We start from the raw sequence: 27,236 nt of genomic DNA on the forward strand, positions 1-27,236 counted from the left end.
ATATAAAGTCAAAAAAACCCCCCCCCCCCCCCCCCACCCCAAAAAAAAACACACACACACACATATATATATATATATATATTATCTTCTTTGAGAGTCAAAATAAGTAGTATTTTCTTTTCTTTAGTGCTTCATTTATTTAGGCCTAATTTATTGTTGAATTGTTTTATGGCAGTAAGCAAGAGGCTACTAGGACATTAGCAATAGCAATAGCAAGTAACGACATTAAAAAATTCGCTATAATGGCCGACATGCTTTTGATAATGTTTTTTTTCCACATTTTCAATGATATTTGAGAAAGGGGTGTGCACCTTTAAAAAGCTGAGTACACTTACAGTTCAAACTCCTTTTCCAACATTACAAAAAGATCCAATGAATAAAAAGGAAAAAAAAATGAAAAATCTTACTGCCAAGAGATGAGAATCATCAAAAGAAGAAGCTGAGAGTGAGGTAAAGTATTTTAAATGGACATACCAAAGGTACGAAAATAGAATATGAGCCTTTAACCAATAAATAAGGTCCACCACAATGGCACAATGAAGAACGATAAAGATTTCTCTCCAATAGTGATTGCCCTCATGCCAATTGGTCGGGTGCTAGTCAAGATCAAAAAATGTTAAAAATATGATCAAAATACAAATTGCCTTAGCATTATCTTTTGGGTTGGAGTGCCCTTAGAATAATTATTAACAAATTATTTTAGAAAAGTTTTGATACAATTTTTATGAGAAATAGAAAAAGCTGTCAAAACATATCGCCGCACATTTATGACGCGATGGTCATTCTATAAGTATAAGTGCTTATTGGGTGTGAGGGCAAGGTTCGAGGTTCAAGTCTCTAGGAGAGAACTTCACACACACACACACGCACATATATATATATATATATATTTAGATTATGCTAAATTAAAATTTCTATTTTGTATTAAAATATATATATATATATATCAAAACATTAATTTTTTTCCTCATAAAAACTTTCTTAAAATAGTTGACTAACAAGATATCAATTAACATTTCCTTTTTCTTTTTTTCTTTTTCTTTTTTTAACAATTTAATCTAAACAACTCCAAGTGGCAAATATTGTTTGCGTGGATGTGCGTTCCCAACACTTTTATTCTTATTTATTTTGTAACTGTTGGCCAATTATGAGAAAAATAGTTGTTAAACAATAATTGATAATATAGTTGTTGGGTTTTTAAGAGTTATTAGTAACCAATAACTATAAACTATTATATTCATAAGTAGCCTATATAATTCTCATCATAACACATTTTCTAAAAGGGTCTTTTTACTACTCTATATTTTAGATATACACAACTTTACTATCTTTCTCTCCTACATATTTTTTTACAATTTATATTTGTTCTAAGAAAAGGCAATAGAGGGTTGTTTGTAAATCTTCATGAGTGGAAGTGCATCCATCATGAAGGTTGACGCTATAGTCTAATCCTGAGAGGCTGTTTGGTTAAGAAAAGCACCAAGTTTTACTCCAGGTGGCAAGAATCAAACTTTAATGACAATACTTTCGTAGCGTGATTCTATAGTATTGTGAGATTGTATCAAAACTTGTTTATTCACTAAAATATTTCCAACAGATATTCGTTTTTGGCCGGCCATGGCTGGGTTCATTATCCTATGGAAAACCTGGCATGAATACAATAGTAAAAGATACTGCAGGACTCATGATTATTTTGTGATTAACAATACATATAGCTGGCCAATTATATTGATTAGCTTAAGATTTTTTGGAAGTATTTTTTATTTTTATTTTTTATAGTAACTCAAAAAAATGAGTCATGCAGTACCTAAAACTATCTATTCATTTTAAAATAAGTGAGTTTGATATTATCAAATCATCTATATATATATATATATATATATATATATATATTTATATAAAAAGCTTACTATCATCAATTTGGTATCTATATACATCATTTGATGAGGTGAAAATACTGAATTCACTCATTTTTAAATTAATAGAATTTTGAAAATTTAAGAGTGAAGTTACACTTAAAACTTTAGAAGATATCAATCCAAAATATTCTATCCTTATATTATCTTTCATGCTTAGACTAAGGGCCATGTAAGGTGTTGAAATAAATAAATCGAGTAACATATGACATTTTTTTACACATATTAACATAGTCTTTTGTAATCAATATTCATGTAAAAAAATNCTACATTAAAATGATATTATGTACAAGGTAAAATGCTTACAAATCAAACTCTAAAAATCAATTTTTTGCAAGTCAAAACTTGTCTTTTTTTTCCCCTTTTTATCACTTCTAAGAATATTTGCATAACACAAAATTGTAGTGTAAGAAACTCTGAGTCAGTGTCCACATAATTACACAATGTCTTTTATGAATCACACACATAATTGCGTATCTGATCTGAAAGCACTTTAAGACTGTATAGTGGATATAGTCCAGTCCTTTCACTCACACAATCCGTGCTTAATTAATTATGAGATAGCTGAGCAGTCTTAATCCCAATTGTCCAATACTGTTTTCTCATGCCCATTTTTGTTTATTCATGTTTTCTCTTGTACTTCATAATGTGTGTCAAGCATGTGCAGTTGTGCACAGAATGTGCCCTTCGACGTGGCTCGCTGAGAGCCTAATGCTTCTGCCGGCCAATTAACAAGTTTTGTAAGGCCATTTTGATTCAGAGTACTGTGTATGATTTGGATATGAGTCATATGACCCATCTACTTTTTAATGCATAGCAATAGGAACCTTTTATTTTCTTTTTTTTGGGGAACTAGAAACAGAGTTGTGACTTGGGAGGACATCGCTTCTCGTAGTACAGGTCCAAAACTAGCACAGTAAAGAAAAATACAAATGTCTCCAGGGGTTGATCAAAAACAACAAAGTCTTGTCTTAAGGTTTGTTTGACATGATTAATTTTATCAATTTATTTTATTATTTAGCTTATTTTTACTACTATTTGTAGACTTTACTGCACTTTTTAGGTATTATTTATGAATCACATTATACTATTTTAGATAATTTTTATTTTTATCTACAATATTTTTTATAAAAAAATAATAATAATTTCAGCCAAATGATCAGATCTAAACAGACCCTAAAATGGGTCATTTTCCTGTCATTATATCTGTGCACTGAGAGCATTTGCAGCAGTGATGGTATAAAGCTATAATACTATATTTTAGCTATACTAACACAAAATTGATGCTCCAGCAGTGGAGCTATATCCATTTTTTTTAGCTCCACATGAACAGTGCACATCTATTTATAGATGTGCACTGTTCATGAGAGCTAAAAAAAAAATAACATTATTTTATTCCGGTTTTTATTAAAAAAATCCTCTCTCTCTCTCTCTCTCGTTCACTCTCACTCTCACTGTGCCTCTCTCTCTCTCTCATTCACTCTCATCTCATCTTTCTCAATCTCACTCTCTCAACTCCGGTATCTCTCTCAACCTCACTCTCTCAACGTTGTGCTCCGGCCACTAGGTCGGGGTTGTGCTCCGGCCTCGTGGATCGAAGTGGCCTTCTATGGATCGTGGTTGTACTTCGTGCTCGTGGATCGAAGTGGCTTCCCTCACCTCCACTCCGCCGCTGGGTCGTGATTGTGCTCCGGTGTGCGTTGGTATCGAGGTTGAGATTGGTGTGTGGTTTCAATGTTTGGGTAGCTGGATTTGGGTTTGGTGGGTTTCGGCGTTTGGGTTGCTGGATTTCAGGGGTCACGGTGGAGATGGTGGTGGTGGTGGGTCGTTTTGCTGGTGGTGGGTCGTATCGGCGTAGGTTCGATTTGTGATGGCTGGGTTCGATTTGTGATGGCTAGGTCCGATTTGTGATTTATGGTTGTGGGTTCGATTTGGGTTGGTTTTTTTTTTCCTTGCTGTGGATTGGTGGCCGATGGTGGTGGTGGTTGTGGGTGTGGCAGATGGTAGAGGTGGTTGTGGATTTGTGGGTTTGATTTGGGTTGGTTTTTTTTTTTTTTTTTTCAACTGTGAACTGGTGGCTATTGCTGGTGGTGGTGGTGGTGGTGGTGGTGGTGGTGGTGGTTGTGGTTGTGGCTGTGGTTGATGGTAGAGGTGGTTGTGGATGGTGTTGTGTGGATGTTTTTTTGGTAGTGAAATATATTATTTTATTGTAGTAGTTATATTATTTTATTGTGATGTTTATATTATTTTATTGTGTTGAAAGCTAAAATAGATTCACTGCTGCAGTATGTATGTAGGTAAAATAGATAAAGTAACTTTTTGTGTAGCTAAAAAGCTAAAAATTTAGATCCACTGCTGTGGATGCTCTTAGTAAAGTAGAAAAAAGGGTCATCTACAAGATATCCTGGGGTGAAAGAAGAAAGAACTTTTTTTTTCCCTGACAACATAAACGGTACAACCGTTTTGTATTCTTAGTAAAAAATTTGGAATTCAAAAATTAGTATTCATCTTCTAGTAACACTCTTTTTTTTTTTTTTTTTTTCCATGTGATTGATAAGCTTTGGACCTAAAGTCTATTTTTATCCCCTTTGTAATAACATCTCAGAATAAAGTATTTTTTTATAATAGCATCATGAATAGTACGATAAAAGAGCAGTGCCCAATACACACTTGCAACTTTGACCACTTAAACGAGAGCTTATGAAGGTATTTAGTTCGCCGTAATGTTACATTATACTGTTATATTACATTATTGTAATCTTACATTAATGTAATCTCAATACAAGAATACAACATTACATTATTTAGAAAGATGATAAGATTAAGGTGATGTGATATATTTTGTAACTTTAGATGGGCATTTGGTTCGTTGTAATGTGCCTTTGATGTAATGCACATTACGATAATGTGACATTAAGGTTTTTAGTTTATTTTATTTTTTCTAACATTACCAAAATCTAAAATTACAAAATATATCAAATCACCTTAATCCCATCACCTTTCTAAACAATATAATGTTGTATTCTTGTATTGAAATTACATTAATGTAATATTACGGTGTAATGTAACATCACAACAAATCAAACGCCTAAGTGCCAATTGCCAATAAAAGAAAAGCACAAGATGTGTTGCTCCTACCAAGGCTGGTCCTGGGACTTCAAATTNCCCGTGAAAAAAAAAACCATTTTCTCTTTTATTGTATGGATCTACTTCTACTTGACTTACTGTCTTACCCTAAAAATTTTAAAATATTATTTTCTACTTGGTTTGCCACGATATGCAAAGGTGTGAATTTTCAAGTCTCAAGTTTCTTGCATAGTTAGTGTGTCATGTATAGAATTTTAGTTGCTGTGAAAATTGCAGAGCACAATTTTGTAACATGCGAAGAGTGACTCATAGACCAAGAACATCGTTTTCACCTATCTGTCATTGCCTTCTCACTTATCATTTTGATGAAATATTGCTGTACACGTTATGTCTACATGCTATATTCTTGACAAAATTGCAGGATATCAACTGTTTTAGGGTTTTGTTTTTTGTTTATTTTCTTTGTGTGTGTGTGTCTGTGTGTTCTGGAGAGCAGAGCATGATTTGTGTAAGTTTTCACATTTTCTTATTTTTCCTTGGTATTAATTGTTTTTCTGAAAGTGCAGATTGTAAGTATAGTGAAGAACAAATGTCCTCAAACACCACTTGTTCTATACATTAATGGAAATGGTGGTCTTCTTGAGCGTATGAAAGGAACTGGCGTTGATGTGATTGGGCTTGACTGGACAGTGGACATGGAAGATGGAAGGAAACGATTGGGTAAGGAGGTCAGTGTACAAGGCAACGTTGACCCTGCTTGCTTATTTTCTCCACTTCCTGCCCTGACAGAAGAAATTGAAAGGTTTGTGACAAAAGTTTCTAATAAAATTTCTGTCATCTGCAATTCATACCCTCTCCTTTGCTAAATCTTTTCAAATTAGATAAAATTTGAGAGTTTTAATTAAGTTTAATAGACGTTTGACCAAAATCTGACTGTTTACTTGAAATGATTCATGTCCTAATACATAGAAAATTTAAGTCCTTTAAAATGACAAGTGGATTGCTAGAATCGGACTTAAAAACAAACAAGATATCACAAAAAGGAGAAAACTCTTCAAAATTAAAACCCTAACCCTAGCCAAATTTGGGGTTTAAGCGAAACTTGACCAAATGACCTCTAAACGGTGCGAGCCACATATCATTCAAAAGCTTCTATGTGCTTGCAACAGAGACTTTCCTCTTTGTTGTTTATTGCCTAAGATTATATAGATTTGTAATTTTTCTATTCAATCAAGAAGTAAGAGTTGGATAGATATATGTTGTCAGGGAAATTGGTTAGGAATGGAGTTATTATTCCACAGAGATGATAAAGATTTCCAATGGTTTGAAAATATCCTAATTGGAACATCTAAATGACACTTACTTACCTGAGTCTCTGCATGAGCGGGTTGAGTCTTTCTTCTTATAGTCAAAATTACTTGTGTAACAAGAAGAACATGGGTATCATTTTCTAACAAAATTACCAGGTGTGACTCTGAAACTTAAAGAATTTTGATTTAATTTATGTATCTATTAATGCATATGGCTTTGGTGGCAATTGACATTTATGAGGTGTCTGACATGACATGAAGTGAATCATGCACTTTTGGTTCTTGTTGAAATTAAACTTAAAACTGACTTTGGAACTTTCATAATAGTATTTAACTAATAGATTTTGATTTTGATTTTGATTTTTTGGGGTCAGGGTTGTGAAGTGTGCAGGTCAAAGGGGACACATTCTAAATTTAGGACATGGCGTTCTTGTTGGGACGCCTGAAGAAGCTGTTGCACATTTTTTTGAAGTCGCAAGAAGCTTGAAGTTTGATACACTTTATCAAAATCAAACAGTAGACTCTAAATTGGTAGTTTGAGGACAATATTCACTAAGCACAAGCAAGCTATTATGTTTTCACTACCATATTGCTGTAAACATGCATGCTTAATCTCAATTTAGCTTTGTTTTGTAGTAGAGGAGGGGCTTTCCTAAAAGCTTTGAGATTGTGTACATTTTTTGTTGTTGTTGTGGTTGTGGGTGAGCTAACTAGTTAAATCAGTTGTATCTGTAATTTATGATTAATTTATTCAATGAATTAATAAATTATTAATTTTGGTCGGTGTACCTGTACATTTACCATTTTCTTCGAGCATCACAAATTTAATACTCAGTACTCAATTCGGGCTGCTTTGGCATCTGCAATCAGAGGATATATTTTAAATTAATCTCTTTTCTAAGGTAGTGTTTGGATCCACGTTTCTCAGCTTATTTCAGCGTTTGCATTTAAAACTCAAATGGGACTCACGCTACAGTAGACAAAATAAACGTTGAGATGAGAAACGCAGGAATGAAAATATGAGACGCACCATTTCATTAAACTCCAAACGCATGTGCGTGTACTCTTCATGTACACAAGCCAGCAGAATTCATTGCACAAGCACAGCTAATCTGATCAAAACGGTGATTCATTGTACAAGCACAAAACATGATGAACCCAGAACATAATCAAACCCAAAACATGATTCATTGCACAAGCTCAGCAAACCCACTCTTCGTGTTCTTCACTGATCAAACCTAGAACATGATGAACCTAGCAAACCCATCAAAACAGAAGATCAAAATAGTGAAACCAAAACCATATGAACCAAACCTATGTGAAAAAAAAAAAAAAAATCAAATCCATGTGAAAAAAAAATCAAACGGATCAAACCCAGCAAACGCAACCGATCAAACCCAGCAACTGATCAGACGGATCTACCCATTGCTGATCAAGCCATCAAATCAACCAACCGATCAAACCAATCAACCAATCAAACCTAACAAACGCAACCGATCAAACCCAGCAACAGATCAAACGAATCTACCCAATGCCAATCAATCCATCAAACCCACCGCTGATCAACCCATCCACCACCACCAAGGGAACCCGATCTTCACCAGCGTCGGACTGGGTTGTATTCCTCGGCTCTTCGCTGGCATCAGACCGATGTAAGTCTTCCTCATGGATTTCTCGAAGACATAGGCACTCGGTGGGTGAGGAGTGAAAAAAAAAAAGGGGGGGGGGGGGGATAAAGCTATGCATAGTGCACTGTGAAGCAAATTGTTAACAGGAAGTCCCAATATCATAGTGCACAGTTTAAGAAAAGTTTTATAGTGCCCAGATTAAAATAATCAATGTCATCCACAACTACAGCAGTGAATGGTGAAATCATTCATTCCAATTTACCTCTTCAATATAAGGCCTTGACCAGCGTTCCCACATATCAGGCGGTAGTTGTCCACCCCATGAGTCGAAAATTTGTATGCAATGAGCCCCAGATTCCACTTGGAATACAATGTAGTCTGATATTGCCCGTGTCAAATGAGAAAGAAGGGCCGTCAATACATGTGGTGCAGTATGGCACATGGTCTTTATGGTTGTATATGTGCGCGTTGTACCCCCTTCCACTATATATGTAGCTATTGTCCAAGGTGCTCCTACAAAACCTAAAACAGCAGTGTTCCCACCAACCTACCCAAAAGAATAAATAATAAAATAACTTACAGAACCAAGACTAAAGAGAGATACTATACTTCTATCATAATTTACATGTAAAACAAATGCCAAACAGTACAATTGTTATTCTTTCTAGGCATGAATGACTATAGAAAGTACCTCCCGGCGCAATATCCTAAGGGATTCCCCCACAAAATGAAGTTTTTCTAAGTCAATGGGATGCAGAGACTTCAATCCCTCTTCAGAATAAATCGGTGACTGGATAACAGGACCCCTTACTTCTTCTATGTCAAATGGGACACCAAAGGCAGGTAGAGGGGTAAGTATGTCAGAGAAAATAATAACTCCATCGGGATGGAAAGCTTCCCAAGGCTGCAAAGAGATTTGTACAATGAGATCAGTTGTTTCTGACCTCTCTCTAAAGGATGGATATCTCTCTGCAAGCTTTCTATAAACAGCCATATACCTTCCTGCCTGGCGCATCATCCACGCTGGAGGTCGATTTACAGGATCTCCCCTTGCAGCCTTAACCAAAATAGGATCTGGAAATATAAATAAATAACATAAGAGGGTCAAATGAAGATCTCCGCATATCTCAAATCATGGAGTCCAAACATCAAGTAATATTCAATGGTACAATAGCATACTTGATTCTCAAAGGAAAAAAATTTACATGTCCCCAAAACATCAAGGTTGAGAAACAGATAAAAAAAAAGATGATCTATTTATCTTCAAATGTGGAGTCCAAAACATTGGGAAAATATCATTATAATACAACAGATATAGGTAATTTTCAAATGAGGGGGAAGAAAGGAAAAGAAGGTTAAATTAACAGATGGCAAATCCTTTGTCATGGGCTCCATAGTAGCGGATGTACCAAGAATTCCATAAGACTACAAGAGCAGGGTTGACAACATAAAAATATTTGCAGGTACAAGTAAAACCAGCAAATGTCATATTAAACAGGCTCCAAGGCAACTTTATGAATGATCTTCATTTATTATATAGCATAAAATAGTATAAGTGTAATACAAGAAATACCTTATGTCAGGTAGCCTAATAAATTAAAGGAATACATATTCTACATAAAAGAATGCATATTTTCATAACAGCCATCATTGCTATTATTACAGAGAACTTAACAGAAACTTATGGCTTAAGAACATTGATTTGGTACATCTAATTCCACCAAAGTCATATGAAGTATTTTATCTTGAGCAGTCAGCCTAAGCATAGAATACATGTGACCCTAAAAGTCATCCTGAAATGGAAAAGGTCAACTAACTACTGTTTATGGGCTGCTCCAGCTGCTGTGTTTCTACTACTGTTTCTAGTGCTTGGATACACCCATCTTATCTAAAAAGTGAGTTACAACTATATAGAAAGAGTTATGAACCAGTTTTTCTGCTTCAGGGTGTGAGTGGCTAGGTGTGTAGTACTAAAATTAAGTTATTCCAATTTGTTACATCCTTTGAAGGGATGGACTCAAAATCATAATGTTGTTCGTAGCTCAGTCAGAGGGAATAAGTTACATAGATTTAGCTAAAACTTTTGGCAATATTCTTGATAGAATAAAGGTTAAATTATTAAATTCATCATTTTCTAATAACTTAAGTTTTTGGGACAACTGGTAATTTATTATGGTATAGCAAGTAGCTTTGAGTTTGAAATTTGAATCCTATCTCACTCCACCTCCAATTATAAAAATAGAAAATAAAAAATTTAATCCCACGTATCCACCACACCTGAGGAGAGTGTTATTGTGTTTAAATAGTGATTAAATTTACATTTTCCTAATAGCTTAAGCTTTTGAAATATATAGTAGTTTATCAATTTTAAATGACAAAGCACAAAAAGCCTCATATATAATATACATTTCCAAACAAGTAAATAGAAAGCTGTAACTTAGGATTGTGGGCATTACTAATTTAATTTCTGTGTGCCCATCAAAACCCATTGCAAGCTATAACATGTTCACCAATTGAAACAAACAAAAATGCAGAATTACCCATTATCAGGCAGAGTACCATAACCTAAAGTATACACACAAATATATATAGTAGAGAAAGAAAAGCAAAGAAAACATACCAGAAGGAGAAGTAGAAGTAGAGCACGCCACGTGGAACTTTTTTGAGAAGCATTTTGTTTTAGGAGGAAAGAAAGGTCTGGTGGGAAAGCTAGAATTCGAAGCCAAGTGTGTGAAGAAGCTTGAAGGGCAAACCACACTGCAAGAATACGAAATTACTTTGTTAAAAGTTGCAACTTGACAAAAACATAGGGGGACGCAGAGAGAGAGAGAGGGAAAGAGAGTGGCTTACATGGTTGGGGAATAGAGACCCATTTCTGATAAACTGTGAGAGAAGATTTTCTTTTATCTGAATCTGATGATAAGAGTGATAGAGAAAAGAGATAGACCCACTTTCTTTAATCTCAAAAACAACAACCCAGGGCTGTTGGATAGCAGCACTGATTTCGTATTTTCACCCATTTTTTTATCGCACATATTTCTAAAAATTACGTCCACGTAACTTTCAAAACTCTTTACTCCACTTTGTAGGAGAGGATGGAATGGAATAAAAATAAATAAAAAAATAATTTTAGAATTTTTTTTTGAAGTTTTAAAGAAGGGAATGAAAAGTTTATTCTCTTGTTTGGGAGTTTAAGTGGGAGAGAATGGAATGGGTAGGAAGGAACACTCATTCTTCTCTATTCCCTTAAAATCTCAAATTTTCATTCTCTCGAAATTGAAAGGAATGAGAGAGAATAGAATTAGATTTAATGATTTTTTTACTAAAACTCCTAAAATACCCTTATATATTTAACCATTTATTTTAAAATAGGGGTCTAATAGTAATATTATCGTAAAATGATTTCATTCCATTCCCTCTATGTTGCTCCCAAACAGGATTACTTACATTTCATTCATTTTCATTCATTTCCATTCCTTTATTTTAAAACATCCAATCAAGGTTACTTAATTTCATTCCATTCCATTCTTTTCCATTCATTTCCCTTAGTTAAATACATTTCATTCCATTCCATTCCATTCCCTTATGAACTCCCAAGCGGAGCCTTATTCAGGCCTTCTACTAACTTTCGTTATGTCTACCGTTAAGTGAATTTTTTTTTTTTTTTTTATAATTGAAAAATGCAAAAAACTAATTTAATTATTAAAAAAAAAAATCCCACAATTATTCAACAATGAAACACATTCGCTATTTATTCAACTATGAAACAATTTTTATGGGTTTTTCTATTTTGACTAAAAACTGAACTTGAAAACCCAAATCAGATCAATCCAAGGAGACCCAGATTAGATTGAAGAGAAAGAATCTAGAGACCCAGATCAAATAGGAGAGAGAGCTCACCTCACCTCGCTGGGTTGTTCACCAAATCCAAAAAACTCTGAAACCAACCAAACACAACAACCCAACCGTGGAATTATAGCTGAACGCAAACAATAGTCGGACAGTAAACTTGACTATCGCCAAGCAACATTAGTCGAATAGTGACCAGTGAGAAGCGGCGAGCGCTTGAGCTTGGTGGTCGGCCATGAACGAAGCTTGGAATGGAGCTCCTTGGGTCCGGCCTAGAGAGAGAGATTCAGATTACAGAAAGAGAGGAATAGATATGAGAGAGATTCAAATAGGATTTCTATTTTTATAACTTTTGTTTCTTCAAAATATAATTTTTCTGCTAATTCTTATGGATTTTTTTATGGAGAATTAAAAAAAAATGAAACTAATAGTGCATTTGATGAAATCAAATGGAAAAACTGGATTTAAAAAAAAAAAAAAAAAAAAAAAAAAAAAAAAAAAAAGCTCATTTTCAAACAATTTTGTTAGTTAGAACTATTTAGAAAACTAGATGTTGTTTGATAGTATATTTTGAACAATAGTTTATAATATTTAAACAACATTACACGTATTTTCACACTTTTTCACCCACACATATTTTTGAAAAATACAAATAATGTTACTAGAACAACATTACCAAACAGGCTATAACTTCTCGAGTCTTTTAGGCTCGAGTTTACTGTAACAAATCAAAAATTTAGAAAATACCCAAAATCCAAAGGCTCTGATTCTGCAAATCTGGTTTAGAGAGAGAGAGAGAGAGAGAGAGAGAGAGAAAGTGAGAATCCAATTTTATTTCTTAAAACCCAAATTAAAAATTCATAAAATACCCAAAACCCAAAGGCTAGGGTTTTTGCAAATTTGGTTTAGAGAGAGAGAGAGAGAGAGTGAGAATCCAAAGTGGACAAGTTTAGTTCAAGCCAATTTCCCTCGCTTGGAGCCTTTGTCGCATGGGTTCAGTCCGAACTGTGGGGGTTGCTTTGTCGCTCCATTGTTGCTTCTCTTGATTAGTTGTTTTTGTTGCATCGTTGTTTTCATTTTGTTGCTTCTTTGGGTTGCATTTATGTTGCTGGGTTGCTTAGGTGCGTAAAGACTTGAATTCCATAGAACTCAAGTTTCTAAGACTTGAGTAGTTAGTAGGGGTATGCAGAAAACTCACTGACCCGCCAAACCTGACCCGCCAAACCCGACCCGACCCGCCGGGTTGGCTCGGTTTTTAAGGTTTGGTGGGTTGGGTTGGGTCACAAAAATTTTGTTATAGCGAGTCGGGTTGGGTGTGGGTCATAAAATTACAAACCCGCCAAACCCGACCCGACTCGACCCACCCATATTTAATATATTTAAAATATATTATATATTTAATAATTTTTTTAAATCAGCTGTAAATTTAATATATACTAATGATAATATTATATACTACAAGTACTTATATATAATATATTTTATATACATATATAATATACACTAATAATATTATTATACATTTTAAAAATATATAATATATACTAATAATAATTGTGGGGGGAAGCCCAGCCATACATAGTGGGCCTAAAACCCAATGTGAAGATTATTGTATGTCCGAAGAGGCTAAAATTATCGAGGGTACTTCGCATGAAAGAAGGATACATAGAGACGAAGAAACTCCGTCCGAAGAGAGCATCAGTGTTCCGAAGAGATGATTATCCTCGGATGAAAAGATTTTGGGGTTATGTAAATATCTGGGGGGTTCGAATGAGTTTACTAGTGACTTCAGCAATCTAGATAAACTTTAGACACACTTGGAGATAAGAGGAACGGAGAAATATCTAAAAGGAAAAACTGTCACCACCGTATTAAATGCACTGCAGCAACTTTTCTGGCCGCATTTATGTGGAGAAGACCCCTGAACAGTATAACTTCAGCTACCGCCATTCACAAAAGTTGAGGGAGATACATGATATGACATGACATGCACTCAAGTAGGGAGTTTGATGAAAAAGAAGTAGACGATGAGGATGATGGGGGAGGATGCTATATAAAGAAGAAGAGCTCCTAAAAAAAAAGAAAAAGGAAGAGAGAGAGGTCTAACTGTAACCCTAAGAATTGTAACCTGTATTCAATTTATCATAAGTCTCTTCGGACTTGAACTTACTTGGTCTTTACATGTACTTTTATGCCGGTTTATACTTGTATGTTGTGATCAACCGTTGTAAGTTCCATAGTTAACCTATCTCTATCATCTACGCTCTACAAATTTATTGTTTTTGCGTTTGGGTTACAAATCTTAACCCTACAATTAACGCCGTTTGTGTGGAGAGCTTGAGTATAAGTGGAAGCAACAGCAGTTGATAATGGCTGAACCAAGGCAACAACCAGCAGAATTTAGGGCGTCTCAACACATATACCCTTTTCTCAATTTGTAGCAGAGACAAGATCGTGAAGGTAGCGTGCATACTACGCACCCTGAGCGAAGTCAACCACATGGAGGAAGTCACATGTCTCATGCAGAGAAGAGAAACATGCAACTGGAAATTAAGAGGTTAAGGAGAGAGTTGCGCCATGCAAAAAGAAAACATATTTCTTTGCATTCAGATAAGGATTGAGGTGACGAGCAAGATGTCACTTACGAGCAGAGGTCTTGAACACCAATTAGTGAATCCTTTTCATACAAAGAGGAGCACCGTCGTAAAAAGCAACCTCAGAGCCCGTCACGTGAAGGGGTAGGAAACGATGCTATAAGTAAGGCTTTGAATCAAATCTCTAGGTCACCCTTCATACATAGGATTGAAGGAGCGAGACTTCATCGATGTTTTAACCAGCCAACCTTTACCATTTATAATGGTAAAACGGACCCTGTGGAGCATATGAGACACCTTAATCAAAGGATGACTGTCTATTCCAGAGATAAAGCTCTGATGTGTAAGGTCTTCCCCTCCAGTTTTGGACCGATTGCAATGAGGTGGTTCGACAGCCTGAAAGCAGATTCCATCAATTCTTATAACGAGCTCACTCAAGCTTTTGGTTCACGTTTTGTCACATGCCGAAGAGTGGCCAGGCCCTTGTCTTCTCTGCTATCCTTGAGCATGCGTGAGGGTTGGCGTACTCGGATAGTATTGGGAGATGTTTAATGATATGGAGGGCAACTTTGATGCAATGGCCCTTGACACGTTCAAGCTTGGCCTCCCTACTGACCACGGTTTAAGGACGTCATTGTCTGGTAAACCTGTTACTAACATGCGTCAGCTCATGGACCGTATTGAAAAATATAAAATGGTTGAAGAAGATCAGCAACAAGGGAAGGGTAAGGACAAGGTTATCCCCCAAGAGAGGAAGGATTTCAGGTCGGACCGCTACAATAACAATAAACCACGGAGAGATTTCGCTGGGCAGTCGGGATCAACAAATGCTCAAGCAGTCAATACAGTGTTCAAGGAGCCAGTCCACTAAGTTTTGAAAAAGATCAAGAATGAGCCATTCTTTAGGTGGCCAAGTAAGATGGTAGGGAATCCTGAGAGGCGCAATCACAATCTCTATTGCCAATACCACTAAGACCATGGGCATATTACTGAAGACTACAGAAGTTTGTGGGATCATTTGGACCAACTGGTTCGCGAAGGTAGGTTGAGGCACCTCTTGCATCACTCCAGTGGTCGAGGAGGTCAGATGAATTCCGAGCTCGAGAGGAATGATTCTTCGAAACCTTCATTATGAACTATTAACGTCATTTTCGCAGCACCAGGAAGAATAGGGTCCTGGCCATCCAAGGTTATGTCAGTAGCCCGGTTACTGGTAGGGGACTTTGGTCGAGATCCGAGGAGTGCTAGATCGGTTATCCAACTAGTTTTAGGCTTTTCGGACGAAGATAAAATTGGAACTATCCAACCTCATGATGACGTTTTGGTAGTCACCCTCAGAATTTGAGGATATGATGTGAAGAGGGTAATGGTGGACCAGGGTAGCGCGGTGGAGATAATGTACCTTGACCTCTACAAGGGGCTGAACCTCAAACCTGATGACTTAACACCATACTGTTCTCCCTTGGTTAGCTTCGAGGGAAGAATTGTCACCCCGAAGGGCCAGATACGGCTGCCTGTACAGACTGGCCCGAAAGTAGTGAAAGTAGACTTCATTGTCGTAGATGTGTATTCCCCTTATACGGTAATTGTAGCCAGACCTTGGCTACATACACTAGGGGCTGTTTCCTTTACTTTACATCAAAAAGTTAAATATCCATCTGAATGGCGAGTTTGTGAAATTCGTGGAGATCAGTCCTCGGCCAGACAATGCTTGGTGGCTGCCATCTAGCATAAGCCCGAAAGCGAGTCTTCGGCCAGCGCCGAGGGAGACTTATAGCAGTTAAAAAGTCAAGTATCGCCCGTCGAAGATCTTGATGAAGGCGTTAAATGTGAGGATTTGGTAAAAGTTTTAATTGGGGACAATCCTGAAAGGTTCTTTCAAGTCGGATCTCAGATGCCTCAACTAGGAAAAGAAGAGCTAATTGATTTCCTTAAGAGAAATATTGATGCATTTGCCTGGAGTGCTTACGAAGCCCTAGGAGTGGATCCAGAGTTCATTTGCCATCATTTGAGGGTCAACTCACTGATTGTCCCCAAGAAGCAGCCTCCTCGGCGCCTATCTAAAGAACATGTAGATGCAGTCAAAGAAGAAGTAACGAAGCTCAAACAGGCTGGAGCTATTAAAGAAGTTTTTTACCCCAAGTGGTTAGCAAATATTATGGTGGCGAAGAAGAAGAGCGGGAAATGGCGAGTCTGTGTAGATTTCACCGATTTAAATAAGACTTGTCCTAAGGATCCTTTTCCTATGTCGAAAATTGATCAGCTAGTAGATGCTATTGTCGGCCATTCCCGGATGAGTTTCTTGGATGCTTTCCAAGGTTACCATCAAATACCGTTAACCCTAGATGACTAGGAGAAGACCACTTTTGTTACCTCTACTGGAAATTACTATTATAAAGTGATGTCATTCGGTTTGAAAAATGCAGGCTCTACTTACCAGTGAATGATGACCAGGATGTTTGAATCATAGTTAGGCAAAAGCATTGAGGTCTATATAAATGACATGGTGGTAAAAAGCAAAGTCATTTATGAGCATGTGAAGGACCTTGACAACACTTTTGAAATTCTAAGAAGGCATAAGTTAAGTCTGAACGCTTTCAAATGCTCATCTGATGTAGGGTCAGGCAAATTCTTGGGTTACATGGTGACACACAAGGGAATTGAGGTTGGCAAATTCTTGGGTTACATGCCTCGCACTTCAGTCAAGGGGCAGATCCTTGCAGACCTGGTGGCCGAGTTCATAGAACCTAGTTTAGAAGAAATAACGGCAGAAAAGGACATGGATGAAAAATTGGTTGGCATGATTTCTCAGCAAGGTTCTACCCGTTGGGAAGTGTATGTGGACAGTGCAGCGAACCAAAAAGGTTCTGGAGTGGGGCTAGTATTGATATCTCTTGAGAGAATCATCATTGAAAAATCATTAAGGCTGGATTTCTTGGCAACAAATAATGAGGTGGAGTACGAAGCCCTATTGATGGGAATGTCTATGGTCCAAAGAATGGGAAGAAAGGCAGTGGAGTTGTTCTCGGACTCAAGGTTAGTTGTGGGTCAAGTACAGGGGGAGTTTGAGGCGAAGGATGAAAGGATGTAGGGATACTTGAACCGAGTTAAACGTCTGCCGTCGGAATTCGAATTTTTCAGCTTACTACATATTCCCAAAAGTGGTAATGCACATACTGATTCTCTGGCCACACTCGCTACCTCTTCGACGCTAAATTTGCCGAGAGTTATCCTCGTCGAGGACTTGCATGGGCCTACCGAGGCAAGAAGAGATGCAGTCCAAATTCACCAAATCAGAACCGGGCTCTGCTGGATGGACCCTATAGTCAAATTCTTGAAAGAAGATATTCTGTCTGAAGAAAAGGGGGAAGCTGACAAAATTCAGAGGAAGGCGACCGGATTCTGGCTATCTGAAGACCAGAAATTATACAAATACTCCTATTCAGGACCGTACCTGTTATGTATACATCCTGAAGTGACTGAGTTGTTACTAAAGGAGTTGCATGAAGGAATTTATGGGAGTCACACCAAAGGTAAATCTTTAGCTCACTGAGTCATCACTAAAGGTTATTGGTGGCCGAACATGCAAAAAGAAGCCCATGAGTATGTTAAGAAGTGCGATCAATGTCAACGATTTGCGCCGAACATACACCAACCAGGTGGAGTCCTCAACCCACTATCTAGTCCATGGCCGTTTGCTTAATGGGGCTTAGATATAGTGGGTCCGTTCCCAAAAGTCGCAGGAAACAGGAAGTACCTTCTGGTCGGCACAGACTATTTCACCAAATGGGTTGTAGCTGAACCTCTGGCCAATATCCGAGACGTAGATGTGCAGAGATTTATGTGGAAGAATATTGTTACTCGTTTCGGAGTTCCTCATATTCTCATCTCGGAAAATGGCCTACAGTTCGACAGTAAAGCATTTCAGAATTATTGTAGTGAACTGGGAATCACGAACAGATACTCCACCTCTACTTATCCCCAGGGGAACGGACAAGTAGAAGCAGTTAACAAAGTCATAGTCAATGGATTGAAGAAGAGATTAGACGATGCGAAGGGCAAGTGGGTGGAAGAGTTGCCACACGTACTTTGGGCTTACAGAACTACGCCTCGTAGATCTACTGGAGAAACCCCTTTCTCGATGACTTATGGGGCTGAAGCTGTCATCCTTCTGGAAACTGGGTTCCCAACTCTGAAAACCAGTTCGTTCAGTCCGACCAGCAATGATGAACTTCTAGAAAGGAGTTTGGATTTGATTGAGGAAAGGAGAGAAAATGCAATGGTTCGATTGGCACATTACCAACAAAAGCTCAGGCAAGGCTATGATGCCAACGTAAAGTTAAGGCCTCTAGAACCTGGTGATTTGGTACTTTGGAAAGTTGTGGGCACTGCGAAAAACCTGACCTGGGGGAAGCTAGGACCCAATTGGGAAGGGTCATATCGTATCACTTCAGGGGCTAGCACTGGAGCATATTTCCTAGAGGACTTAGATAGTCATGTAATACTACGACATTGGAATGTAAATAATCTCAAAAGGTACTATTATTAATCGAATCTTCTCTTTAATCACTACGACAATTTGTCGTCCTTAACGGTTCTCTTAAGTGTTCAAACTTAAATCTAATCATGCTTGTAGTCCTCGAACTAGATGATTTGGGTTAGTTAACATTCTTTATCGGTTCTCTAAGTATTTAAACTTAAATCCAATCATGCCTGTAGTCCTCGGACCAGATGATTTGGGTTAGTTAATACTCCTTATCGGTTCTNAAAAAAAAAAAAAAAAAAAAAAAAAAAACCTAAGTATCTAAGCTTTTGCTTGAGAGACCATAGGGTCGGCAGCCTGGCTTGTCCGAGTAGCAGCAGCTTCTGGGGCCCTGTTCTTGGACTCCAAAGAGGTCTTCTCTTTTTCCAAGCCCTCGCCTTTATCCTTGGGTGGCTTAGCTGGTTTGCTTTGATCACCTGGCTAACCAGACTCCTTGGAGGCCTCAAGGGTAGTGGGAGGAACTTCGCTAACCAAGGATTGCTTCGAAGCCTTTGGGAGTTGTGTTGAAGGAGGGGGATCAGATTTTGGGAGCTCTCGGATGTCAGGATCGTAATATATGCTCTCAGGTAGCCTCAATTCCGAGTCAGCAGGCACCCCAGCAGCATCCAGTGCCTTGCCCCATGTTATATCGCAGTAGCCTCGGCTGACCGAGGCAAACTGCTCAGTTAGACCTTTTTCGGTCACCTCCACTCCTAGTTGGTATGTTGCTTTCTTTTCAGCCTCGGTCGCCTCCTTGGCCAGCTGAGCATTCCTTTGGGCTATCTTGGCAGTCTCTTTAGCCTTTTGGAGTTCGGCGTGGAGTTTCTTCACAAGCGCTTTCTCAGCTGCCAAATTAGTCTGAGTCTTATTTAACAACTTGCGTTGGGCTGCGGCCTGACTCTCAGCATTTTGTAGGCCGGCATTGAGGCTATTCCTTTCGTGGGTTACCTCTTTGAGCTGCTCGGAGATTTGAGAAAACTCCTCTTTCAAGCTGCCCAAGGTTTTCTCTGCCTCAGACCGAGAGTGGGCCTCTGCTTAGGCTTCGATGTATGCCTTTTTATTCCACTCTTCGGCCATAAGACTTGTTGGGTAATCTGCATAATAAAATAAAAGAGTTAGCATAAAACAAGTGAAAAATTAACATGCTAAACTGAAGAGTTGGATTAACTCACTTACCATGGCCAGGTCCCTCTTCAGGGACATGAGGAGTTTATACTGGCTAAAGCGCCTGTATGACTTCATGTCTCAGGGGAGGAGCAATGGTTGCTCCAAAGTTTCAGCCACTAGCCCTGCTCTTCCCCCATTGTAGTTTCTGAGGGAAGTCTCCCAAGAAATAGGAGCGCCGTCCAGCTCCAACTTGGGAGACCATGTGCATGGCCCTTAGCGTACATCAGTAACAGGAGGCTCATCTCGGCTCTCAGTAGATGATGCCCTTTTGCTCCTGTGGTCTCTCGCTACCTTCTGTTGCTTGGTTGTCTTTGGTGGCACCACCACCTCCCTCTCCTCAGTTTCGAGAGGCCTCTTCTTATTCAGGTCCAGTATGGGCTTTAAGCCGAGATCAGGAACCTGAAGTGGCGGTGGAGGCAAACTTACCACTGGTTGGGAAGTCCCAGTGCCTTTCGGCTCGGCCTTCTTGTCCCTGTTCCTCATCAATGCCTTCAAGTTTGACATATCTTCCTCTTTCGAAGAGTCTTCCGGAAGAGCAGTTATCAGGATAGGAGGATGGACACTGGATTGCCTATCAATCTCCTCCTCGGAATCTGAGGATGGTATCACCTGAACCTCTCCTAAAGCTTCTCCTTCGAATTTAAATTTATCTATCTACTCCTCTAGTGAGGAGGTCGAAGAGCCAACCCTTTCGCCTACAACCACCGGTTCAAGGGGGATTTGTTGAACTGGCTGGACGAGCAGTGGTACACCCTGAGGGTTTGGATGTGGTACTGGAGGAAGATCGAATGGAGCCAAAAAATCCTTCTGATCAACGTCGATTCGGTTGAGGTGATAGTCTCTTTGTCTTATCGTGTTCCCGACCGGCTACAAATCGGATGGTTTGGATGTATAATCGAGAATGAGGGGAACCGATCGGAGTTGCCCGTCTTCACTTACAAAAATCTCTAATCGTAACAAGTAGTTGAGCGCGGCGGTGTTGGTAAGGCTCAGCAGAGGAGAAACGTTTCTTTTATTTGTCAACATCACAACAAAATTTAATCAGAAGCTTAACAACAGCAAGACCGAGAAGATTAAGTTGCAAAGAAAAGTCAATCCTAAATCTAATGTTAGCAAGCCTAAATCTAAGATGCCCCCACCTGGCTCTCCTGGAGTGGTTGGGCAGTGAAAACCGTCATGCAAGGCACTCGAGATGATCAGATAATCGTCTTTCATCCCTTTGTTAGACTTGGGAAGGCAGGAGACGAGCATAACAGCGTCAGATTGGGATTTCAAATAATATCCCGCTCCTTTTTTACTGTGGCACTCGTACATATGCACCACGTCTAACCAGGTGAATCCCAAGCCCAGATGGCGGTTCAGATCATCGACGGCCCCTAAAATCCTAAAGACATTGGGCGCACATTGCTCGGGGCTAAGCCTATGGTTTCGAAGATAGTTAATGGTGATGGGGCCCATAGGAATCGTCATTCCTCCTTCCAAGAAGGCGATGATAGGGATTTTCACTTCACTCTCTTTCCAATCTGTTAGGACTTTTTCTGGGGGGCTATATCTCAAACCCACATCTTCTGGTATGCGGTATGTGGCTCTAAACTTCTCCATCTGAGTGGGACTGTCCACCAGATACTGATACTTACCCATCATAAACAAACAAGATAGAAGGAACTCTAAATGCAGTGACTAAGGGGCGACTACTCGAAGGATAAAAAGGGTGTCCGAGGAGAAGAGTAAGGATGAATATATGAAGACTTACACGAATCGGATCGAAAAATGATATCTGAGCTTATGGAGATGCTTGTAGATTTAGGAAGTGATGGTCATAGAGTCTGATCGATTTGAATGCCTCTGTTCGTTGAAAAGTTTGAAAGTATGTAAAGTAAGAGAGGAAAAACCTCCTCTAGGGCTTTATATAGAGACAAACGAAAGGGAAAGAGTTATCCCGCCCAAATTTCGAGGAAGAATCACGTCCGTTGGATCAGTAGTCTACCATTAGATGGCAAAGACAAAATGCCGCCTGGAGTAATTAATGGTGCTTTGAAAACCTTGAAACGACAGCAGCAATTATGAAGCACGCAAATCCATGCTCTTACATGGGTGAACTAGGATACTTTTGCATTTCTGATTTTTATTTTGTAGCAAATCAAAATCTTATTTTTTCTCTTCGGAGGCGAAGGAAAAATTAAAATTTTGAAGGGCTGTTGTGGGGGGGAAGCCCAACCATACGTAGTGGGCCTAAAGCTCAAGGTGAAGATTATTGCATGTCCGAAGAGGCTAAAATTGTCGAGAGGTACTTCGCGTGAAAGAAGGATACATGGGGACGAAGAAACTTCGTCTAAAGAGAGCATCAGTGTTCCGAAGAGATGATTATCCTCGGATAAAAAGATTTTGGGGTTACGTAACTATCTGGGGGGTTCGAATAAGTTTACTAGTGACTTTAGCAATCTAGATAAACTTTAGACATGCCTGGAGATAAGAGGAACGAAGAAATATCTAAAAGGAAAAGCTGTCACCACTGTATTAAATGCACTGCAGCAACTTTTCTGGCCGCATTTATGTGGAGAAGGCCGCTAAACAGTATAACTTCAGCTATCGCCATTCACAAAAGCTGAGGGAGATACATGACATGACATGCACTCAAGTAGGGAGCTGGATGAAGAACAAATGAACGATGGGGATGATGGGGGAGGATGCTATATAAAGAAGAAGAGCTCCTAAAAAAAAAGAAAAAGAAAAAGGAAGAGAGAAAGGTCTAACTGTAACCCTAAGAATTGTAACATGTATTCAATTTATCATAAGTCTCTTCAGACTTGAACTTACTTAGTGTTTACGTGTACTTTTATGCTGGTTTATACTTGTATGTTGTGATCAACCGTTGTAAGCTCCATAGTTAACCTAGCTCTATCATCCACGCTCTACAAATTTATTATTTTTGGGCTTGGTCACAAATCCTAACCCTACAATAATATATTTAATAAATTTAATAATAATAATAATAATAATAAAAATTTGTCAAACCCATGGGTTCAACTCGACCCATGTGGGTTGGGTTGGACTTATGTGATGGGTTGGGTTGGGTTGAATTTTTTTTGACCCACCATGGTGGGTTGGGTCAAAAAATTCCCTCAACCCGACCCAACTCGACCCATGCACACCACAAGTAGTTAGTTTCCTAAATAGTTTAGAAACATTGCTAACTTATTGAACATTTCTTAAACTTATTACTTATAGGATTGAATTGACTGAATACAAAGCTAGACGATTGAAATGAATTCTGTGAAACTTAGATGGTGAGTTTTGCATTATAGCCTAAGTGACTTTTTCTTTTTTTTTTATTTTTTTTTTATTTTTTTGGTAAAAGTTAATAATTAGAATCTATTATAATTAGGGATTACTAAATTTTCCAATTACAAAAATACCTAGGAGTTTGATGAGTGTTATACGTGTTGGATGAAATAATTTTTTCATCACACCCTTAGGTTTTTTTGTGATTGAAAAATGTAATAATCTCAAATTATAATTGATGCAAATTATTAACTTTTACCAAAAAACTAGAAGAACCTCTAAGTATGCACTCACGCGCATGCTCAAAGGTTAATTGTCTTAATTAACTTGAATCAATACATTTTTTTGGTGCATTACTAAAATTAATATGTACCTTTTAGTCTTTAACCAATGCAATCTTGATACAATTCATTATCAATATTTACTTTGCATAGTTGTGCCAGACAAATTAATATTTCATTGATAAAATTTTGTATTCAATACAATTTCATTAATCAAAGCATTGCAAAATACTATCACATCTCTTGACTTAGCTATTGAAATAATCTCCTCTCATACATAGCACTTGGAATATTACTTTAAAAATTTACTTGGATGCAAATTCAATTGAATACAAATGCGTTTTGGGTGCAAATTCACTTGGAATAAGTTACTTTTCCTTAATCAATCTATTCCTTAATGCGTATATTATTTTAGGAAATGGTTTTGTTCCAAATCGATTTGGAAGAATTTTTCTCAAACTCACTATGTGGCAATTGAAAAAATTATCCACGTATAATTTTAGGAAATGGTTTTGTTCCAAATTGATTTGGAAAAGCCGTTAGTTTTTAGTTTTTTTTTTTTTTTTTTTTTTTTTAATATATATATATATATATAAGTTAATAGCAGTTTAAATTGTAAACAAACTTGTATATATCTATTTAGGTTTTTTTGGGATAAACTTGAGAATGTTTTTAAATTAAAAAAAAAAAAATTTGATAGGAAGATATACGTGAGAATGATTTTTTTTAAAAAAAAAGGAAAAAAAGCAATAGCAATATAGCGTTGTTTAACTTGTTTTTCCATTAAAAAAAATAGAAAAGAAAAGTAAACATATAGTTGCTTTGAAGGAGTGGCTTAGTGGGAGAGTGATCCTATTTTGTAGGAAATGTTTTAAGAGAGAGTTAGAGATATAATTTTTTAGTGTTATCCTCAAGTTTTTCCGTACTTAAAGGTAGGTTGTAAGGGTATTTTGAAATTAAAAAAAATGTCCAGTCAAAACAGAAAAAGCTCTTAAATAGTAGTATAAAAGAAGATTCTCCTATTTGAACTGAACTTTTTTGTGGTTCAAAAATACCCCTACCTTACATTTAATAGGGACAAAACTCGAGGACAACCTGGTAAAAATATATCTCTAACTCCATGTAAAATGTTTACAAATAAGACATTTTCCTACTAATCCATGTCTTCAAAGCAAAATTATCTTAAAAAAAAAAAAAAAAAAATCTCAGTCCACTTTGATATTTCCCTCAAGACCACGTTCCATTTTTTTTTTTTTAACTTTATCCAAGACTCACCGGTTTCTTTTATTATTATTATTATTTTTTTAAATTCCAGGTTTCCTTAATTCCTAATCTCACATACTCTAGATTAAAAAAAAAGCCTCATCGCATGTGCTTTGCATGTGTGATGAGGCTAGTCTATTATATTGTTATTCAGTCGGTTATATATTTTGATTTTTTTTTAATCAAAATATTGTGCATTATTTTTGTACTTTGTAATGTTATGAATGAAAGGAAATGGAAATTAAACTAAAATTAAAAAAACAAAAGTCAAAATATATAACCACTTGAATAAGAATATAATGGATATAAGTAAGACTCTAGACAACATATTAGGAAAAAGAAAAATGTTAGTGAAGCAGTTGACTCTGTTGTAGTTGCTTAATTTTTTTTGCTGCTGTTGGAATAAAAATTTTTTAGTTCATAAAAAAATTTAATAATCGTATTTGTCTTTGTTTCTTAATGAATTTATTGAGAACTTTAGTTACATCCTCAGTCTACTTTGGCACAATTTGTTGGCTTCTATAATAGTAGCAGAACATAATTGTCACCACACCGATCAGCAAACCGATTATGCCGATCAACAAACCCATTACCCATGGCAGCAACCAGAGAGAGATAGCAACAGAGAAGAGAGGTAAACCTACCACCGCGACAAGTAGAGAGAGATAGCGATAGAGAGGAAACGAAGAGCACAAATAGAGAAGAGGGAGAAACGAGGTAGAAGAGAGGGGAGTCAGTGAGTAAGTGAAAGATAGAGGGGAGAGAGTGAGTAATAAAAAAAAAATGAAATTTAAGTTTACAATTGGTGAATAGTCACATGTATATGTAGAAGTCTACTGTAGCAGTATTGTAAAAGTTTTAGCAAATACACATCTGGGTAATGGATTGTTTTTGTGCCTTGATTCTAAAATATACCAACATATGGCTTATGGAAGACCGGGTGCTAATGCTCTAGCTAAAACTGTATGTCTAAACTCTTCATGACTCAAAAAAAAAAAAAAAAATAATAATAATATAAAAAAACTCTTCATGACATGGTTTGCTATGAGAGGGAAGGAAAGGAAATAGGTGAAAAGGGGGCCGAGGCTAGTAAAATTTTGTTGTTTGGTTAGGAAATAAAATTTTGATGAAGGATGTTTTTCTCTCAGCTAACAATCTTATTTTTCTCCCAATTTAAGAGGAAAATGAGAGATATGAGTTCTTAACTCTTAAGGTGGAACTCAAGTACGTATAGCTATTTTTCATTCTATTATAGCCTTCAAGTCAAACACAAGAAAAAAAAAGTTCTTTCCCCTTCCCTTCTCTTATTTTTGCTTCATTTATACCATTTAATTTTTTGTTGTTGCATCAAGACTGACATCAATTACAAGTTACAACCCTTATACTCAAATAATTTATTTTTATCATGATCTAATTTGATCGATGCCATCACAACTTGTAATCCAATTCTTTTTCACTCAAACTTCCATAGCCATCACCTTTCATTTTTTATCATATGGAATATATGGCTAGTCAAGAATAAGTTCAATTTCCATCAAATACGAAAATAATTCATCTTTAAACATGCTACTGATTTCTACTATTGTGCATATCTTTAAACATGCTACTGATTTCCTGGACACCACCTCCTCTAGGTTTTGTTAAATTGAACCTCGATTATTAACTTTTAGCCCTTCGGGTGTTTGAGGTATCTGTAGAAAAATGGGTTGTTTGAAGTGTTTGAATGACCATTTTTTACCATCATGCACACTCCCAAGCCCAAGCCAGCTTGATTTTACATATTTCTTCTAGTTTAAATGATATATTTGCTGTTATAGAATGTATATGTGTTTTTGTTCTTATTTACATGATCACAAAAGTGAAACTGTGGATTGTGAAGGAGGGATCACATATTGCTTTAGCTTATGGACTTTACAAAAATTTATTCTTAAAAACATATATATATATATATATTCCATATTTTCTAGTGTTTAGTAGATTCATAAAAAATGAGTGAAATGAAAACTATTTTTAGTCAACGTAAAAAGTATGGTTTATTTTTAGAGATTGTTTTTATGATTTATTTTTAGAGATTGTTTTTCACTAATTATTTTTGGAAAACAATTCTATTTTACAGTAAGTTAAATAAAGAAAGTTAGGATATTGTTTTTCAACTCATTTAAGATTGCTATCAAATATAGGAAAATGGGATAGTTTTATAGAAAATGCTTTTTAAAAAATGACACATTTTCTAAAAAACATCATAGATGAAACAAAAAGAGTGTAATATACAAGCTTCTAACCACATACAATCCCAATCCATCTTGTTTTACCACTCTAGTTTTTAATTGCAAGACA

At 37.0% G+C, this 27,236-nt stretch overlaps 1 protein-coding gene and 1 long non-coding RNA gene across 2 annotated transcripts; one reads left to right on the forward strand and one right to left on the reverse strand.

The window, feature by feature from the left end:
* Positions 1-5,150: 5,150 nt before the first annotated feature.
* LOC136063259 (uncharacterized) lies at positions 5,151-7,091 on the forward strand. Its single transcript, XR_010624958.1, has 2 exons — positions 5,151-5,805; positions 6,688-7,091. It is a non-coding gene; the product is annotated as an uncharacterized LOC136063259 (long non-coding RNA).
* A 1,112-nt stretch (positions 7,092-8,203) lies between these two features.
* LOC111999934 (uroporphyrinogen decarboxylase 1, chloroplastic) lies at positions 8,204-10,944 on the reverse strand (the record flags this gene model as incomplete). Its single annotated transcript, XM_065763390.1, is given in 4 exon segments — positions 8,204-8,488; positions 8,633-9,015; positions 10,562-10,698; positions 10,792-10,944. Coding segments are annotated over 4 exon segments (828 nt in total), but the record flags the coding sequence as incomplete, so codon positions are not given.
* Positions 10,945-27,236: the final 16,292 nt, after the last annotated feature.

The sequence above is a fragment of the Quercus suber genome, unplaced genomic scaffold, assembly GCF_002906115.3.
Source record: "Quercus suber isolate HL8 unplaced genomic scaffold, Cork oak 2.0 scaffold_504, whole genome shotgun sequence".
Taxonomy (NCBI): domain Eukaryota; kingdom Viridiplantae; phylum Streptophyta; class Magnoliopsida; order Fagales; family Fagaceae; genus Quercus; species Quercus suber.